At 34.2% G+C, this 19,723-nt stretch overlaps 1 protein-coding gene across 9 annotated transcripts in view; it reads left to right on the forward strand.

The window, feature by feature from the left end:
* The window catches only part of HYCC1 (hyccin PI4KA lipid kinase complex subunit 1), a 101,562-nt gene that overhangs the window by 15,439 nt on the left and 66,400 nt on the right, over positions 1 to 19,723 (forward strand). For all 9 annotated transcript variants that reach the window (XR_009154797.1, XR_009154798.1, XR_009154799.1 and 6 more), the window contains 8 exons: positions 45 to 121; positions 688 to 789; positions 1,309 to 1,488; positions 3,516 to 3,596; positions 6,266 to 6,381; positions 7,179 to 7,274; positions 12,696 to 12,812; positions 14,957 to 15,044. Coding sequence is in view for 6 of the 9 variants with exons in the window: in XM_058179739.1 (XP_058035722.1) it covers positions 71 to 121; positions 688 to 789; positions 1,309 to 1,488; positions 3,516 to 3,596; positions 6,266 to 6,381; positions 7,179 to 7,274; positions 12,696 to 12,812; positions 14,957 to 15,044 (831 nt within the window). In the remaining 3 variants the exon portion in view is untranslated. The remainder of the gene's footprint in view (positions 1 to 44; positions 122 to 687; positions 790 to 1,308; positions 1,489 to 3,515; positions 3,597 to 6,265; positions 6,382 to 7,178; positions 7,275 to 12,695; positions 12,813 to 14,956; positions 15,045 to 19,723) is intronic.

Genomic DNA, 19,723 nt, shown 5'->3' on the forward strand with positions numbered 1-19,723 from the left:
ATATTAGAAAATTAACACTTACTTCTTATGCCCCACAATTTAAGGTTGAGAATTAAGAATACATTGAAATATGTTGGATGCGGATACAGGGATCGTAGAAGAATGGTTATCAGAATTCAAGGTAATCCATGGTTCTTGAATTATAAGAAAATTTGAAACTAAAGAAGTGAAAAATATTATTTTTTCTTAGAGATTACAATATCTCTATTGTATGGGCCGGAATAGCTCAGGCTGTTAAGAAGCCTGTTATTAGAACACAGTAGCCTGCAATTACTGCAGGTTCAAGCCCGGCCCAAGGTTGACTCAGCCTTCCATCCTTTATAAGGTAGGTAAAATGAGGACCCAGATTGTTGGGGGGGCAATAAGTTGACTAAGTTGACTTTGTAAAAAATATACAAATAGAATGAGACTATTACCTTATACACTGTAAGCCGCCCTGAGTCTTCAGAGAAGGGCGGGATATAAATGTAAACAAAAAAAAACAATATAAAATTTTAGAATTAATACTAATCTATTGTCCAAGAGTGATAATAGAAGAGGGCCATTGCCATCTTGCCAATGCTTGTAAGATTTTTGAATGATCAGTGTTTGATATAGAAGTATATATAATTTAACAGATTTTTTAAAAAATTAGAATGATATATATTAGATGAGCTCTTAAACTGTATATCTTAAATGTTTTGTTAGACAGTACCAGAAACATCTATAGCAAGTTATGCTAAAAATTTGAAAGACAAGATTTCCTTGGTTTCATCTCTATATAAAGTTATTCAAGATCTACAAAATGAGGTATGTAGATATTAATTAATTTATTGGAATTGGTTTGAACATTGAATAAATTGCATGTGTCATGACGAGAAGTAAAAAATAGAATATAAAATTCTGTTTCGCTCCTCAAAATATTCTTTTTAGATCTTAAATATTTTGTTGGTATTGTTCTATACAGACATGAAAATTAGAAATAATTTTTAAATTATGTTTTTTTTCTTGAGCTGTTGTGAAGTTGAATATAACTATAATGTGCATTGTTTCAAAAAAAGTAAAATCTTCAGGAAGGGTGATACTTATTACAATTTTAAACAACGAGGATTTAGTTCCATCTCTTCATTAGTTCCTAGTGAAAGGCACACATTAATAAGGGTTCCTGCTATCTTCTATGCAAAGTTTACATCTGTTAAATAAGATAAACAAATACTGGGAACCAATATAATACTTAACAAATGGAATCTTTTAAAATAGTGAGAAAATGCATCTTACAGTAACATATTTAAACATTGCCAAATATTTAATGTTTGTTTTTCCTTTCAGTTGCTGGAACCAGTCTGTCACCAGTTATTTGAATTTTATCGCAGTGGTGAGGAACTTCTTCTGCAGTTCACACTTCAGTTTCTTCCAGAATTGATATGGTGCTATCTTGCTGTTTCTTCTAGTAAAGACCTACAAAGCAGTGGCTGTATAGAAGCACTTTTACTAGGAGTTTACAATTTGGTTTGTATCTAGAAATTTAGAATTCATTCATTCAACAATTTATATGTTACTAAATCTCCCAAAAAGGCTATAGATGTCATTACATTTTGTTGCTTGATACATTGGGTTTCTTTAACCACAGCAATTTTTATTCATGTTGATATTGATATAAGTGACTACTTTTTATGACGAATATTAAACATCTGGAAGAGGAACATATCCTGAATAGTGTTCTCTATGATGGTAATTGCTCTTTTTAATTCTAATATTAGTTGGATGAAGGAACTAGCTTGAAATGGATGGTATCAAAAATGTGATTATTAACCATTCTTTCTTTACATCATTACCCATAAGATTTTCTTATGGTGGGATGGTTCACATGTGAAGTTGTTGAATATGCTTATGAGATGTAAACTTAGTCCAGAGTCCATGATAATGTTTGTATAAGAAAATGTGCTACATTCTGGAATGAATGAGTCTAGTCATAGGTTTTTTGCCTTTTTTAAATTTTACAGACTTTCTTTCTCAATTATCAATATTTTGGTTGTGTGAAAAAAAGACACAAAAGGAAAATTAGATATTTATGGGCACAGTACTTTAATAGGATGCATATACTTTTTTTTGCTTGCTTCAGAAATAGAGGACTCTCAAGTATATAGAATATGTCTTTTTCTTCAATGTGACAAAGTGGGTATGAATGCAGATGGGTATATATAAATGATAAGTGATTTCTACTAATAGATAAGAATGTGGAAGAATGGATTCATACCATTATATCTTCTGACATTTTCATTTGCTGAAGTATATGGTATAAATTCATTTCATTTCATTTTCAAAGTGGGAGGAGACAGAGCCTCTTTGCTGGTAATTAATTTTATCGCTGTACTTTGTTAGCAGGCTTATGTTGATAAACAAAAAGTATTATACTACTACTAATGATAACAGTATAATTTATATATATATTAGTATAATTACTTTTTGCTTATTGTATATGATGGTGTCTATGTTAATGTCCTGAAAACATCTGTGAGAGCAGTGTTAAAGGTATTCAATTTTTTACCAGTAATATTTGAGTATACCATTGCTGCAGGCATATATAAAATTTCAATGTGTAATGTTTTGATTCTATAAAAATAAGGAAATTTAACTTCTCTTTTCAAAACTTTTAGTTGCATTTAGAGCAGCATCTTACTATTAATGTAAAAGCTATCTTGAAACTTTCATTGGACTATATGCTTTCTTGGGCCAGAAGCTATTTTATCAAATGTATGAAGTTATTCTCTGTGTAGTAAATATATATCTCGAAAAGAAAACAAGTTCTCATAAAGTCTAAAGGTTCAAGAGACAATTGCATTAAATGCTAGGCAGAAAACAATAAGTTCCTGGAGCAGTGAGTTTAATTAATAAGTGCTAAATAGGCAGAGCAAAATCAATAATACCACTAAAAAAACCCCTAAAGAACATTTTATTAGAATATAATCTAATGCATTTAAATACTCTTTTAAATATGTGAATGGTCTCTGCAGTGATCTTACAGAACTAGATATACTGCTTTCAAAAACATTTTAAAGTAATAAACCCTAATTTTAAGTGATATATCTTGTAGCATTTTAATATTCTTTTTATAAATAAAGAAGTGAAAACATATATTGCGGCTACTCTCACTTTCATATTATTTCACACAAGATTGCCGTGCTATTGTTTTTAACAATTTCTTTCAAAGTAATAAAATACTATGACTCAAAGGGTGCATGGTAGTTAAATGCCCTGGAAGTAAAAAATTAAGATTTCACAATTACTCTGTGAACAAGATGGGCATTACATAATTGTGATTAAATAAATAAAACAAATTTAGATTTTGCTACATATAAATTATATATGTAATTATAGACATAATGTATAAATTTCCATCTTTGCTTATAATAATAAATATTATGGCATGATTTGGGAGCTTATGTTCTGCTTTATGTTTGTTGATGTGCTTTATGAATGAAACATATGATGTGTTTATGAAACACATATAAATAACTTGATTATTTTCCTCACAGGAAATAGTTGACAAACAAGGAAACAGTAGGATCCTAAGCTTTACAATTCCATCTTTATCTAAGCCTTCAGTATATCATGAAGTAAGTTTTAAAAGTATTCTTGTTTTATTTGATGTTTATAGCTTTGTTCTAATCTCCCTTAAAACAATATAATCTAAGCTTTTGACATCTAAATTAATAGTGGGCATTCTTTGGCTGCATTTACATTTTCAGGAAAGAACCAAAACTAGGTTGGCCATATGACATAGGTCATTTTAAAATGTGGGGACTTACACTATAATTTCCATTTCTAGTTGGGTAGGGAGGCAAATTCTTTCTGGGGCTAGGTTCTGGAACTTCTGCTGCTAAACAATTCAGTTGCTCAGTGAATCATCATGTGACTGTGCCTGATTTTATGATCTCTTTTGCTATGGTTCCTAAGTGAATCCAGCTTCCCACATTGACTTTCTTGTTTGAAGCTCTGTGGAGGTCAGAAATGGCAATCATGTGATCTCAGGATGCTACAACCATTGTAAATACATGCCAGTTGCCAAGCATCTGAATGATGATCATGTGACCGTGGCGATATTGCAAGTTATAGGTTTTTGTTATTTTCTTCTCTAAAACTTTTCAGTTTGCTTTTCAATGGAATTCTACTGCTTGCATGTTACAATGCATTCAGAAAGTATTCAAACCACTTTTGTCAATTTTGTTATTCTGCAGCCTGATTCTACAGTTGTTGAAATTCATTTTTTCTCATTAATTTACACTCAGTAGCCCATAATGACAAAGTGAAACAGAATTTTAGAAATGTCTGTAAGTTTATTAAAAATAAAAAACTGAAATATCACATTGGCATTAGACCCTTTAGGGTATTCAGGCTCTTCACTCAGTACTTTGTTGAAGCACCTTTGACAGCAATTACAGCCACAAATCTTTCTGGATATGACGCAACAAGTTTTGCACACCTGAATTAGGGGATTTTCTGCCATTCCTTGCAAATCCTCTCAAGCTCAGTGAGGTTAGATGGTGACCGTTGATGGACAGCCACTTTCAGGTCCCTCCAGAGATATTCAATAAGATTCAAGTCAAGGCTATGGCTGGGCCACTCTTGGACCGTGATGGTGAACATATGGCACGCGTGCCACAGGTGGCACACGGAGCCATATTGGTTAGTTCACGAGCTCAGCTCCTTTTCAGGCCTTCTGGGCCCACTGGAAGTAGAGAAACAGACCTTTCCTGCCTCCGGAGGGCCTAGGGGGAGTGAGGAAGATACGTTTTTTGTTCTTCCCAGGCTCCAGAGTTCGTAGGAGTTTGGGGAGGGCGAAAACGGCCTTCTTCACCCTCCTGGAGGCCCTCTGGAGACCAGAAACGGCCCGTTTGCTGACTTCTGGTGAGACTGGAAGTTGGCAAATGGGCCATTTCTGGCCTCCAGAGAGCCTTTGGGAGAGTGGGGAAGGCCATTTTCGACCTCCCCAAACTCCTAGAAAGGGTCTAGGAGCCTGGGAAGAACAAAAAACGTGCCTTCCTCACTCTGGTCCAGTCTGAGGTGCTGAGCTCTGGAACAGGTTTCATTGAGGATATCCCTGTACTTTGCTCCATTCAGTTTTCCCTCAACCCTAATCAGTCTCGCAGTCCCTGCTGCTGAAAAACACCCCCACAGCCACCACAACTAAATTTCTTGAACTAAAGAAATGAACTGAACTAAATTTCAAGTTTTGTTGCAAAGGGTCTGAATAATTATGCCAATGTGATATTTCAGTTTTTTGTTTTTAATAAATTTACAGACATTTCTAAAATTCTATTTTCACTTTGTCATTATGGAATACTGAGTATAGATTAATGAGAAAAAATGAATTTCAACAACTGTAGAATTTCAGGCTGCAGCATAACAAAATTGACAAAAGTGAAGGGGATCTGAATACTTTCTGAATGCACTGTATATTAAAGACAGGAAAAATCCTCAATGATTTATCGTGATCTGATTTTTTTACATCTCAAAAAACCAGGCATTTTAACAGTGATGTATAGACTTTTTATATCATTGTATTCACTGAAATTAAATATACATTGATAATTTATTATTTACCAAGATTTAAAAAAATTATATCCACATTACTTCCCAAGAAAATATTTGTACTGTATGGGCAAATATATTCAATTAGGTAATATTTAATATAGGAAAAAAGGCAAAACAAATTTGAATAAAATATTTTTAGAGAACAACTGCAGGTATTTGAAGGCTATTTGAAGGCTATATTTTCCTCACTGATATTTTTATGCTTTGAAATATGATCAGTTGAAATTAAGATATGCAGCAGTTTTTTGGAAATCTATAAACATAGATATAATGAAAATTTACTTTCTTGGGATAGTAAACAAAGATATAATAAAAATTTACTTGAAACACTTTCACCAAAATGAATAATTGAATGGGTACTATCCAAAATGGCAATGCACACCAATTTAATTGCACCAAAATGCTAAGAAGTTTCAATTAATGCAATTTCAGTGGGCTATATACTATCCATGGCATTGATTGATTATTTATTTATTCCTGCCTTTATTGTTTTAATAAATACCTCAGTGTGGCAACATAATACTCCTTCCTCTTCCCATTTTTCCCACAACTGTGTGAAGTGAATTGGGGTGACTTGCCTAAAGTCATTGATGATAAACTGCTTTTTGCTTTCTTTTTATTTTTGATTTTTTTTAAAAAAATTTCTAATGCCATGTTAAGTGATATATTGAAAAAAAACTATTTTGTTTAGCCTTCCAGTATTGGTTCAATGGCTCTTACTGAGGGTGCTTTATCTCAACACGGCTTATCCAGGGTTGTATATAGTGGACCTCATATGCAAAGAGAAATGTTGACAGCACAAAACAGGTAAAATGAACAATGTTGCTTTCAACTATAGTGATTAAAGAAGTAATCTGGGCATTTCCAAATTGTTAAGGGTAATCTGGGTTCACAATCAAGGTTTGTGGACCATTGAGCAGAGTACCCTACGCATGAAAATGACTGAGACTGGCCATAGACAATAACAGTCACTACACAGACGAACTGGGGTTTGATATTCTTTACTTTTAGGGAAAAGGCAGAGTCATAATCCAAAAACAATCCAGGTCATACACATATAAAGCCAGTCAGGGATGTTACAAATATCAAGTCTTCTTACCAAACATAGACTTGCACAGCAAACAAGGTCTTCTTTCAGTTTGGCAAAAAACAGTTCAATACAGTCAGTAAATATTGAGGAATCAGTAACTAGCCATGATCAAGCAACGATCATAAAGCTCAAATATACAGTTGCAGCATATCATCAGGTAACAATGCTGTAGCATCCCTGTAGATTCCCCACAAGCCATAATTTAGTTTTCCTTTTATACATTGGCTACAGAGCTCAGCCAATTAGGAAGCTTGCATGATGCAGCACAGCCTTAAAGCAATATCATGCTTTTCTACAAACATACATAGTTAGTTTATATATTGCCTGGCCAACTAGTTAGGCAAATAACAATTTCCTGACACAAATTATCCTTTTCTCATAAATTAATATTTAACAAATACAGTTTTTTTAAAAACATGGCTTATATCTATTGTTGATATGACTAATGAAGAGGAAATGTTTTGTTTGCGTGATTAATGATACTCTTGAATTAACCATAATTCTTGTTTTATAGATTTGAAGTATTGACATTCCTTTTGCTACGGTACAATGCTGCCTTAAGCTATATGCCTGCGGTTTCTCTTCAGTCTTTATGTCAAATCTGTTCAAGGTAATTTTTTCTGAAGAGATTGATAATAAATTATGGCTGTAATTATATAAGAATATATTTTACTAAAAAACAAAAGCTTATATAGGAGAGAAAAAAGGGTAATTTTGATATAACTGCAGCTTACCAAATCCCTGTTAAATAGATCATGTCAGAATTCAGATCTTCCTGGAGGCGTAAAACCTTTATATCCATATTATGATTCAATTTCATTTATCTACCATTTTGTTCTATTGTATTAATAAAATGTATTAATTACATTTTATTGCTTCATGAAAACTATTAATACTCAGTGATCCAGGAGTTGTAGTAATTTCTGTAACACATTGGAAGAGCTTTGCTTTGGCTCAGTACTGTTATTTTTGACAAATGAAATAGGGCACTGTTTCTCGTCCTTTCTCCCTCTCTCTCTCTCATGTTGGTTTGGATCAAAAAGTCCATATACATGGAGAAACTTACAAATGTGTCACTATTTTTCACAAAATACCTCATTGAATACGTAAAGTACAACACAGAATGAGTAAACTTCACCAGACTATATAATAATTATGCAAAATATGATATAAGAAATGGAAGAATTTTTATATATTTTGAAAGCTTATAGATGTTAATTACACTCAGACCTGAAAGCAAAAAAGAATGACATGTATTTACTGAACTTCCTAAATACGCTAATATTATTAATTAACACAACACAACAAAAGTACAGTTGATTGTTCGGTTCATAAATCAAATTTCCAATGCCAATGTTTAGAGGCTGCATTGTATATTATTCTTAGTAGTTCATACCTAGGACTTCTATGCAAGAACCTCCCCTAAAAAAGAAAAAAAATCCATAGAGAGTCTTTGATTATTGATCTCTCCATGTTTGAAAGAATGAAACTACTTGAGGTGCATGATTAATTAAAATTGCAATATAATTGTGATGGGACCATATTCCAAGATACCATAAGATCTCTGTCTCTGCCTCCCTCCCTCCCTCCCTCTCCATGTCTTCCTGTCTGTCTATCTATCTATCTTCTTGTTCATCTTGCCAGAAGCAACCCTACATGGTATATAGATATTGAACAAAATGCAGAACAAAACATTAAAATGATAAATATCTTACATTTAAAAATTCAATTAAAACTAAACAGGGTGGAGAGGGAGTGCACAAAGTGTGCACAGAGAGGAGATGGGTGTTCTCCATTAGCCATCTCTGCCACAATCTCATGAGAGTTCCAAGCTAGTTGACATATGCTTCAAGGCTTTTGGAAAGCCAAAAGGATGACAGTGAATTTGACCTTTATTATACTTTTATTGTTTTTCCTCCCAGCCTTCTACCATATACACTGTGATTGTGTTTGCTCTATGCTTCTCAGAGCAATTATAGGGTTGGACACCTTACAAATTTCTAAAACAAACAAATAAATAAAATACTTAGGTCTTTTAAACTTCACTGTGTGACACCCCTATGGAAGACATAGCTGAAATTGGATGTGATACAATAGAGTTGTAGATACAGTGGGATACCATTTTAACCCCAGGACTGTGCAGGTCATTAAGTAGGAAGATGTGGGAGTCCCAGGCAAGCAGGTTGACTGGTAGAGCTATGAGTAAGAGTTAAGCTAAAAGTTAAAATTGTAGTTGAAGTAATTGTATTAATATTTAGTCAGTCAGTCAGTTTTAGCTATTTTTAGTATTAAACAATTTATACTGGTATATGAAATTATACTAGTTTTAATATAAAAACAATTTATACAATACTATATTTATACAGTTTACAAAGGAACCACATTAATAATAATTTTTAAATGTACATGCTGCTTGACTCCCACAAATTGTTAAAACATAAAACAAACCAGAAAAGAGCAAAATTAGCTGAAATAACAAATATAGATGGGAATAAAGAAAAAGAAGAAAAGGGAGTTTCAATCACACTTACCAAAGGCCTGGAGAAAGAGCCAGTTCTTTAGGGCCCTTTGGAAAAGAAATAGGATACGGGCCATTTGAATCCAGAATCCAGCATCCAGAGAGCAAGTGATGCTACAGAGAAGGCATGCTTTATTTTTTTATTTTATTTTATTTTATTTTATTTGTTTGTTTGTTTATTTATTTGTCACAACAGTATATATAAGCATAAGCATGAAATAAGTATACGATATATAAGCATATATATAAGCATAAGCATGAAATAACTATATGAATTGGATACCATCAAAGGGAACATTAGGACAGGAATGGTAGGCATGCTGGTGCTCTTATGCACGCCCCTTACAGACCTCTTAGGAATGGGGTGAGGTCAATAGTAGATAGTCTTTGGTTAAAGCTTTGGGGATTTTGGGAAGAGACTACAGAGTCAGGTAGTGCATTTCAGGCATTAACAACTCTGTTACTGAAGTCATATTTTCTGCAATCAAGATTGGAATGGTTCACATTAAGCTTAAATCTATTGTGTGCTTGTATATTGTTGCGATTGAAGCTGAAGTAGTCTTCAACAGGAAGGACATTGTAACAGATGATTCTATGAGTTAAACTCAGGTCATGTCGAAGGCGGCGTAGTTCTAAATTTTCTAAACCCAGGATTTCAAGTCTGGTGGCATAAGGTATTTTGTTGTAATCAGAGGAGTGGACAACTCTTCTTGTAAAATATTTCTGGACACTCTCAATTGTATTTATGTCGGAAATGAGGTGTGGGTTCCAGACAGGCGAGCTGTATTCAAGAATTGGTCTAGTAGATGTTTTATATGTTCTGGTTAGTAGTGTAGTGTTTTTGGAGAAGAAACTACACAAGATTAAGTTTACAACTCTTAAAGCCTTTTTTGCGATGTAGTTGCAGTGGGCTTTGGTACTTAGCTCATTTGATATAAAAACTCCAAGGTCTTTAACGGGGCGAGGGTTATCAACAAGGTAATGTCCATCGAGCTTGTATTTAGTGGTCTGATTCTTTTTTCCAATGTGTAAGACAGAGCATTTGCTGGTTGAGATTTGGAGTTGCCAAGTTTTTGACCATTCCAACACAAAGTGAAGGGTAGTCATATTGTTGGTAGTGTTAAATAGTTTAACATCATCAGTAAAGAGAACACAATTACTTATAATATGGTCACATAGGTCGTTAATGTATAATATGAAGAGTGTTGGTCCTAGAATGCTGCCTTGTGGGATACTGCTATTGACAGGAGCAGGATTTGATAGGGCATTGCCTATTTTGACCATTTGTTGTCTGTTTGACAAATGGTTTGACAAATGGTTTGACAAACGCTATTATCCAATTATGGAGGGGTCCGGTAGGATTTTAGTTTTAGAAGAAGTTTGTCATGTACCACTGAGTCAAAAGCTTTACAGAAGTCTATGTAAATTGCATCTGTTGCTTTGCCCTGATCAAGATTTGTAGTCCATATGTTTTTGCAGTGAAGAAGTTGTAAATTACAGGATAATTTTTTTTCTGAAACCTGTATCCTGGCATTGTTTAATTAAAGGGACTCTAAGTTCACCAATTCTGACAGATCAGAAAGCTCAGGGAGCTAATGGGAGACAATACTATTACAGTTCCTCAAATATGCAGATACTATACCATATAGGGCTCTATGGGTAGTGACCAGCACCTTGAATTGTACTTGGAAACAAACTGGCAATCAGTTTGCAAACTATAAATGTTAAATGGCCATACTAATGGATGCTCTTCCTGCTGGTATTATGGCATTCTGAACTGGTTGAAGCTTCTGGAGATCTTCAAGGTATTCCCTTGAAGAGTGTGTTGTAGTAATAAGTCATGAGATGACCACGGCATGAGGGATTGAACGGCTCCCCCAATTTACCAAAGGGTGCAGCAGGCACACCAAATGAAGCTGTGCAAAGGACTTCTTGACCACAACTGTTAGGTGACCTATTAACAATGATGAAAGTAGCCTTTGAGAAATGAAAAGATTCACTGTAAAATGGTACCTCAACCCCCAACCTATGCAAGTAACTATCAGAAGGATATTTGGTTGACAATATTGAAAACCACAGGGAGAGATCAAGAAGTACAAGCATAATGCAACACAATCCCTGTTCCACAATAAGTCATTAACCAGAAATCTACCTGAAAGAGTGTTCCTCCAGAGTTCATAGAAAGGGAAGGTTGGAGATTGGTCAAAAGTTATTGAAAACCATTGGGTGCACTACATCCTTTTATCAAAGAGGTTGATACTGCAGCGATGACCTAGTTGTGGGTCACCTCCCTTTCACAACTTGGAGGAACCCAGAAGGAGTAAACAGATAGCTAAACTGTCTGTTTACTACTACTTGTCAATGATTATTTCAGCTTCAACCACAACAATAGATACAAATTTAAAGTGAACCGCTCCAAACTCGATTGCAGAAAATATGACTTCAGCAACAGAGTGGTCAATGCCTGGAATGCACTCTGTGGTTTCATCCCAAAACTCCCCAAATTTTAACCTAAGACTGTCTATTGTTGACCTCTCCCCATTCCTAAGAAGTCTGTAAGGGGCATAAGAGCTCTGGCATAAGAGCACCAGCGTGCCTATTGTCACTGTCCAAATGTTCCCTTTATTTGTATTCATTTTATGTATTCAATCCATGCTTATACTTATATATATTATCTAACATACCAAATAAATAAATAATAAATAAATACATAAATAAATCTAACAGAACAAAGAGCCCTGTCTACTTCCTCAAGTCACCAGGTAAAACACATACCAGACCATATGCCCCAGGCACTCAGCCTGCCTGCTTAGGTTCAGGAAAAGGAGAGACGAAAAGATTTCAGAAGAGTACTGTAAGCCGTTTGTGTAGCATACCTGCAGCTCCAAAGGCTCCTTGCACCTTATATTGTTTTAGTGTGTGGAAGAACAAATAGCTTACTCTCTTGCAATCCTTTTCTCTCCAATCTCCCCGCTCTGAGAGAAGGTCATAAATTGGTAATAGTTATTTTCTCAGCACTTGTGTAACTTTGAAAGGTTGCAGAACAAGAAGCAAGGACAGCCTGTTGTGACAAAAAAAAGTTTACTTAATGGTTTGGATCATTTTGAAGGATAATGAGATCATCAGAGATTACCTATTCCAGAGAATCTAAATTTTGGAAGTGCAGTATTGGGCAATCTACTAATTTTATTTTGGGGGTGTGGGATATACTACTACTTGTTAAGCATCTTTTCACTTTGGAAATTTTTCCCCCCAACTGTCATGATAGTGATATAAAATATGTTTTTAAACTTCATCACTAATAGTAAAAGATCTTATGTTACACTCTTAAATAGTATATGCCCTTTGCTGACCCACCTATTTGACCTACAGAAGAATTACTTGTTTCTTGATTGTTTTGGGAATAGTTCTTTTTCACTTTTGAAATCCATTATATTTTAAAGCTGTATTGGACAATACAATATAGGAATTTTAAAATAGTAATGATAATTTTAATATTTGTATTTCTTTTAGAATCTGTGTTTGTGGGTACCCTCGCCAACAAGCAAGAAAATACAGAGGCATAAACAGCAGAATTCCAGTCTCCTCTGAATTCATGGTGCAAATGTTAACAGGGATTTATTATGCTTTGTAAGTTCAGTAAATGTATGTCTTATATACATGTAATAGTGAATTTTAGAGCACATTATATATAAAATACAAAATGAAATGCTTATTTACATGATAGCTGAGGCAGAATTCAGAACTCTCACAGTTGATATTGTAAAGGTCAGAATTTTTCAACTTTCTTGCTATTGTTTTTATAAACTGTCCAGAGTGACTTCCTAACTGACAATCGGTAGTTGATTCTGACCCTATAAAATGGAAACAAAAAATCTGCTTATCACTTCTTGTAAGTAAAACCAAAACAAACATGTAGTTTCATGAGGGGAAAACTGCAAAATCTATAGTAATCTTGATTAGGACCAATCAGATGCTAAAAAAATATTTTTTAGAATCTGAAAGACTACCCTTCCTCTCCCTAAAATGCTGGTTTCACATAGGGCAGTGGTGGCAATGGAATTGGCAGAGCCAATTGTTAAACATTTATCATCAAACCACAATATATACATGACAATGATTAAATATCTTATGCCCATAGGGTGGTGATTCTGAAATTATTACAGATAATTCTTATTTAACAACCATCAACCATTTGAAGTTATGATGGTGCTAAAAGAATGGTTCTTTTGTCCTAAAGTAATGGCCCCATGGTCACGTAACCAAAATTTGAGTGATTGTCATCTTGCTCATACTTAGGACCACAGCAGTGCTCAACTCCACCCACATGCCCCCAATTCTTAGCCATCATAACTCAACTACCTGTAATGAAATCAACACTGGGTGAAAGGAAAAGTGTGCATGTTAAATGATAGAAACATATATGCTAAATATGCAAAATCTTGAATTTATAATTTTTGATGTTTTTAAATGTTCAAATTTCTTTTATAGATAGCGTTCTGTTTGAAAATTATCTAAGTTTTTAATTAGCAATTTTAGCAACTTCCTGATAGTTAAGATTTTGCTATTTTCCTGGTTTTAATAAAACCATATTGAGAAGGCAAACTTGCATTCTGGTACAATAATAGTCATGACAGAAACATTGTGATTGAGATACAGCATATATTTGTATTTTAAAAGTAGCAGCCCCTTATAACTGCTTTGAAGTAGTGATGTAGAGGCGATATTAATTTTTTCTGATCACTAATGCTTCCATGGAGAATCTGTCTGTCTGTCTATCTATCTATCTATCTCTGTCTCTCTCTTTCTCATCTGTCTATCCCCAATGTGTGTGTGTGTGTGTGTGTGCGCACACGCATGCATGAATATTCATATACAAGCCATTTAATTTCATATAGATATTAAATTACATTTAATTAGTTTCATAATAACAGATTCAAAATGTTAGAGATTTGAATTACATCAATGCTTTATCCCATCTCATTTGATACTTGGTATTACATGTTTGTAAGAAGGATTAATATTTTTTATAGGTGTTAGGACTTAAACTGTTGAATTCAGTTTGAGTTGAATTCATGGCCACCTTGAAATACAGACCAGAAGTGGATGTCAGATGGGTGAAATTTCATCATACATGTTGCAAGAAATTTTCAGGCTTTTTTCTGGTTTCAATAGAGTTGCAACATTTTTTTCTTTTTTGTTTTTTCCTGTATTATTATTCTTAAGATATATACTACTGCTCTTTGCTGATAATCACAGGAAACAAAGCTACTGAATTGCAGTAGTATGATTAGGGAGGTTTTTGGGCATAAAAAACGGGTATGGAGAAACAAATAATCGAGATATGATTTTTTTATAAAATGCTACCTTTAAGTACAATGAAACATCATATCCTTGTTCTATCATGACTGATCCATTTTGAATTCATTGTGGATATGAATGATATAACAAAAGATATAAAGAATCAATTGCCAATCTGATTTTCTAAAATACTATAGCAGTTGATATATTTTTTACCTAACATTACAGAAGGGAACAAAATAAGATGACCTAGACATAGTTAAATGGCTAAAAATAAAATATATTCTATAATCATTGAAATATTTCCCAATATTACTAATTTTTCTTGAATGTATAATTTTTGTATTTATAATATTATAAACCATTTACTAAATATCTGTTCATGACTAATATGCATGGCTGTGATAATGAAAGAATAATCATAGTATATTATAGCATGCGGTCAGTTTTCATTTTTTGGCTTAACATTCTAGTTATAATGGAGAATGGGATCTGGCTCGTAAAGCAATGGATGATGTTTTATACAGAGCACAATTGGAGTTATATCCAGAACCACTATTGGTAGGTGTTTTGTGTCGAATTTATTCTTCTTCAGGTTTTTAAATTTATTTTGAATATTTTTGTATATTTAACTCACATAATTAAAGTATCTTACAGAAACATAAAATGTTTCCGTCATCATCATCATCATCTCATCATCATTTATTCAGTCACAGACCAACTAAAATGCTTAAAATAATTTTTTAAAAAGCAAAAATGAGCCAGCAGTGTGCAGCAGCTACCAAAAAAGCCAACACAATTCTGGGCTACATAAACAGAGGGATAGAATCAAGATTATGTGAAGTGTTAATACCACTTTATAATACTTTGGTAAGGCCACACTTGGAATATTGCATTCAGTTTTGGTTGCCACGATGTAAGAGTGCAGAGAAGAGCAACGAAAATGATTAGGGGACTGGAGGCTAAAACTTATGAAGAACGGTTGCAGGAACTCGGTATGACTAGTTTAATGAAAAGAAGGACTAGGGGAGACATGATAGCAGTGTTCCAATATCTCAGGGGTTGCCACAAAGAAGAGGGAGTCAAACTATTCTCCAAAGCACCTGAGGGTAGAACATGAAGCAATGGGTGGAAACTAATCAAGAGAGAAGCAACCTAGAACTAAGGAGAAATTTCCTGACAGTTAGAACAATTAATAAGTGGAACGACTTGCCTGCAGAAGTTGTGAATGCTCCAACACTGGTAATTTTTAAGAAAATGTTGGATAACCATTTGTCTGAAATGGTGTAGGGTTTCCTGCCTGGGCAGGGGGTTGGACTAGAAGACCTCCAAGGTCCCTTCCAACTCTGATATTATTATTATTATTAAAATCTGAAAAGCATGTTCTCATAGACTGTGTAGAAGTTATAGCATTCTATAACAAGAAACAAAAACTAACAAAAACAGATTATTGAAGGTTGAATAATTTTTGTAATTAAGTATTCATGTAGTGAAAAATACAAGAACTAAATTGCTATCCTAAGATTGTGGAGTTTTGTAATAGACGTCACTACCAAACTATTTGTTTCTTGGCTTGCATTATCACTGTCAGAAAATCTAATGCACCACAATGTGTGAAGTACTTTTCCTAAAGATTTCAGTGGACAGGCTGTTTGTGTAGAAGCTTCCACTAATTTAGCAATCCTGATTATGTGCTATAGGGCAAGGGTCCCCAACCCCCAGGCAATGAACTGATATCAATCCATGGCCTGTTAGAAACCAAACTATACAATTGGAGGTAAGCAGTGGACAAATGAACAAAACTTCATCTGTATTTTAAGTTGCTCCCCAGTGCTAGCATCATCACCTCACCTCTACCTCAGATCATCAGGCATTAGATTCTCATATGAGCGCTAACCCTACTATAAACTACGCATGTGAATGATCTAGGTTGCGTGCTCCTCCTTTTCACTCCCCCCCCCCGCCATGGTCCATGGAAAAATTGTCTTCCATGAAACTGCTGCTGTAGGACACCTTAAGGCAATACTCACCATTTTAAAATTGGTCTTGAATTGACTGGAAGGTAACACTGAAAGTTTAGTATCCTGATTCTGTGCTATACAGATAGTCTTTTACTTAAGAGCAGTCACTTAGCGATTGTTCATAATTACAACAGACTTCTTCAGGACCACTTACAACCTGGTTTTGAAACTCTGATGGCTACCCCTCTCCCATGGTCACCTGAATACATTTTCATTAATAAAATTGTTTCTATGGTTTGAAAATCGACTTCATTGCATTGAAAATTGATTAGATAATTTTGTCGACAAGTTAAATAGCAAAGGAAGTTTCTAAATGCCAGGGCACTGTTGGTAGGAATTGTTTTTCATATAATTTCTCCAAAGAATGAAATAAAAATTTGTTAGATTACAAAACTAGTAAATTCTTTCAGTTCTTTAAGGAGGAAGGATCAGATGTCCTATTCATAAAACCCCCTTTTGATCATATTAGTACAGAGGTGGCAACATCCACATAGATCCTGCTGAGCATTTTTTGAAGATTCACTCCGGACTGCCCACAGTCTTAGTTTCTAAGATATTAAAGTTAATATTTATTTTATTTAGATTTAAAAATTCTATCTTTATTATTTTTATAAAAAACTCAAGATGGCAATACTCTTTCTTTCTACTATTTTGTCCATAACACCTTTGTGAGGTGGATTGGGCTGAAAGAGAGTCACCTGCCCAAAGTCACCCACTTTTTCATTTTTAAATTGGGACTAGAATTCATAGTCTCTTGGTTTCTAGTACAGTGTGCCTTAACTATTAGACTAAACTGGCTCGCAATTAGAGCAATAGAATTTTCAATACAGCAGCTTAGGCCTGGTAAAATGCCAGGAAGTAACTGTCAGAGTTATTTAAGAAAAATATTAAATGTAAATTCCATTTTTGCCTTCTGTCTTCATAGACATTGATAAGATGGGATACCCAATGATTGGGGTTTGAGTATTATAATTCCTCTTTTTGACAAAGGTATAAGAAATAAGTTGACAGTTACAGTCCAATCAATGTGTTGAGCAATATTTGCAAACTCTATGTCTGGCATTCTGGTTGGAACTTTCAGATTGAATAGAAAATGAGTCAGTTTCAGGTGAAGAGCAAATAGTGTTTAGGGTGTCCCCCAATATATTATCAAGATTGTGAAAAAACCTAATAAACAAATAGGAACTTAGTGTTGGCAGCATCCTCCTTTTGTGATGCATTCTTGGATTTTAGAAATGCTGTTGACTCTACAGCTATTCTCAATTCAGAGCCACAATTGAGCCCAGCATTTCTGTTACTAAACAAGGCAGTTTTTAAACATTTTTTCCTCCATTTTATAACATTTTTCCCCACAATTGTTAAGCAAATCATTATAGTTATTAAGTGAATCATGTGGTCTTAAAGTGAACCTGGTATCCCCCATTGACTTCGCTTTCTAGAAGTTGGTTGGGAACTTCACAAATGGTGTTTACATAATCCCAGGACAGTGCTACTGTCATAAATATTTGCCAGTTGCCAAGTTGTAAGTGTGAGAACTAGTTATAAGTCACTTTTTTCAATGCTGTTGTAACTTTGAACGGTTACTAAATAAATAGTTCTAAGGTTGAGGACTTTTGGTATATCCAGAGACAAATTTGGGGCAAACAGGTATACTGACATAGATAAATGATTTTCTCATTTATCAACACATTCCACAATAGCACCTATGTACGACTTAGTTGTAATCTGAATGGGACAAATTACAAAGTATATGCAAACGTTTGTAAGACAAGGTTATATTTTAGCATTTTACTTTTCAGTCTTACTTTTCAATCTTAATTCAAACTCTACCACTTAAAGTAGCTGATTTAAATACTCCAGTGTTATTGCATGCAATTGTAGTGTTGCTTTCAATAATGTTTATTTCACTTTAGGAAGGATTTGAGGGCATAAACCCATCATTTTAGTGAATAACACTTAGAGGTAAATTATCAGAAGACTTGACCAAAAAAGCAAAATTAGCTTTTTGTATGATACAGAACTGGGCCCTTATTTTAATTACAGAATGCTGAAATCTAGATTTCTCAGAGCAATTTGGGATTCCTGAAACATGTGCATCAAAGAAAACTTCATGATTAGAATCTGAAAGCAAAGCCTAGCTTATATTTAGCAAGTATTGGCCAAAAATAATTTTGTCTGGGTTAATCTAATTTTCTACCCAAAGTTAAATCTGCATTCTGAGGCCTTTCCTGATGTTACGAGTAAGTATCAGTCAATATCTGTCAGGCAATAATGTGAGGATAATGGTTTTCAGCAAGATGTTGCTTCTTATGTGATGGATTCTGAGATTGAGTCTTTGCATAGAGGAAACCTGTTTTGTATCTTCTGTTTGACATTACATAAACAAAGGACAGTATGTATGAAAGCACATTTTGATATGTTATAGTTCTGCAGGCAGATATAGGCATATTCAACACAGTGCTTTACCCTTGTGGCTCACAAAAATGGTTTCCATGTATTTTTATATTGCAATTTTCATAGACATAGTTTAAGTGCATCATTCAAATTCTATAAAAATTCCCAGGCTATATTTTTATCTGATAGTTGGAATATATTTTCCTCTTTTTTTTTTAAACCTTCAAGTCCATTTTAACTCTGCAATTTTCTGGACAAATCCATGCAGTTTAATTGACAACATTTTCAGAAACAGTTTGCCATTGCCTTCTTCCTAAGGCTGAGAGAGTCTAACTGGTTTACAGCCACCTGGTGGCTTCACTATGCCTAAGGCAGAACTGGATTCATGCTTTGGAGTGCAATGACCACGAACACAGCAGGTGCCTGCAACTTAAACCATTTTTCCCAATGTCTTAAAGACAGTTGTAGATAGATGTTGTTGTCATATCATTGTTTTGCATAGTCCAGGCCACATTTGTGTCTTCAAAATAGATGCTTTGCACAGTCCTACTATATATCTGCAACATTATATTAATCGGAAGTCATAAATATTCCATGCTACAGAGCACAGCAATTTTTTAGCAGGATCATTGAGCACTAAGAGGAAGTCTCACTAGTGAGAAAGCAACAATCTGTTTCTACTAGATTGTTCAATAAATAACTGGCAGAAAAATGCTTTTCTGGAGTGCATGCAAACACATATCTCCATCCTATAGTCCAAAGCACTGATTCATTATTTTTCTTAATCTGAAAGATTTCAGTTACTGAAAGAATGATTGCACAGAG

The sequence above is a fragment of the Ahaetulla prasina genome, chromosome 4 (genome assembly GCF_028640845.1).
Source record: "Ahaetulla prasina isolate Xishuangbanna chromosome 4, ASM2864084v1, whole genome shotgun sequence".
Taxonomy (NCBI): domain Eukaryota; kingdom Metazoa; phylum Chordata; class Lepidosauria; order Squamata; family Colubridae; genus Ahaetulla; species Ahaetulla prasina.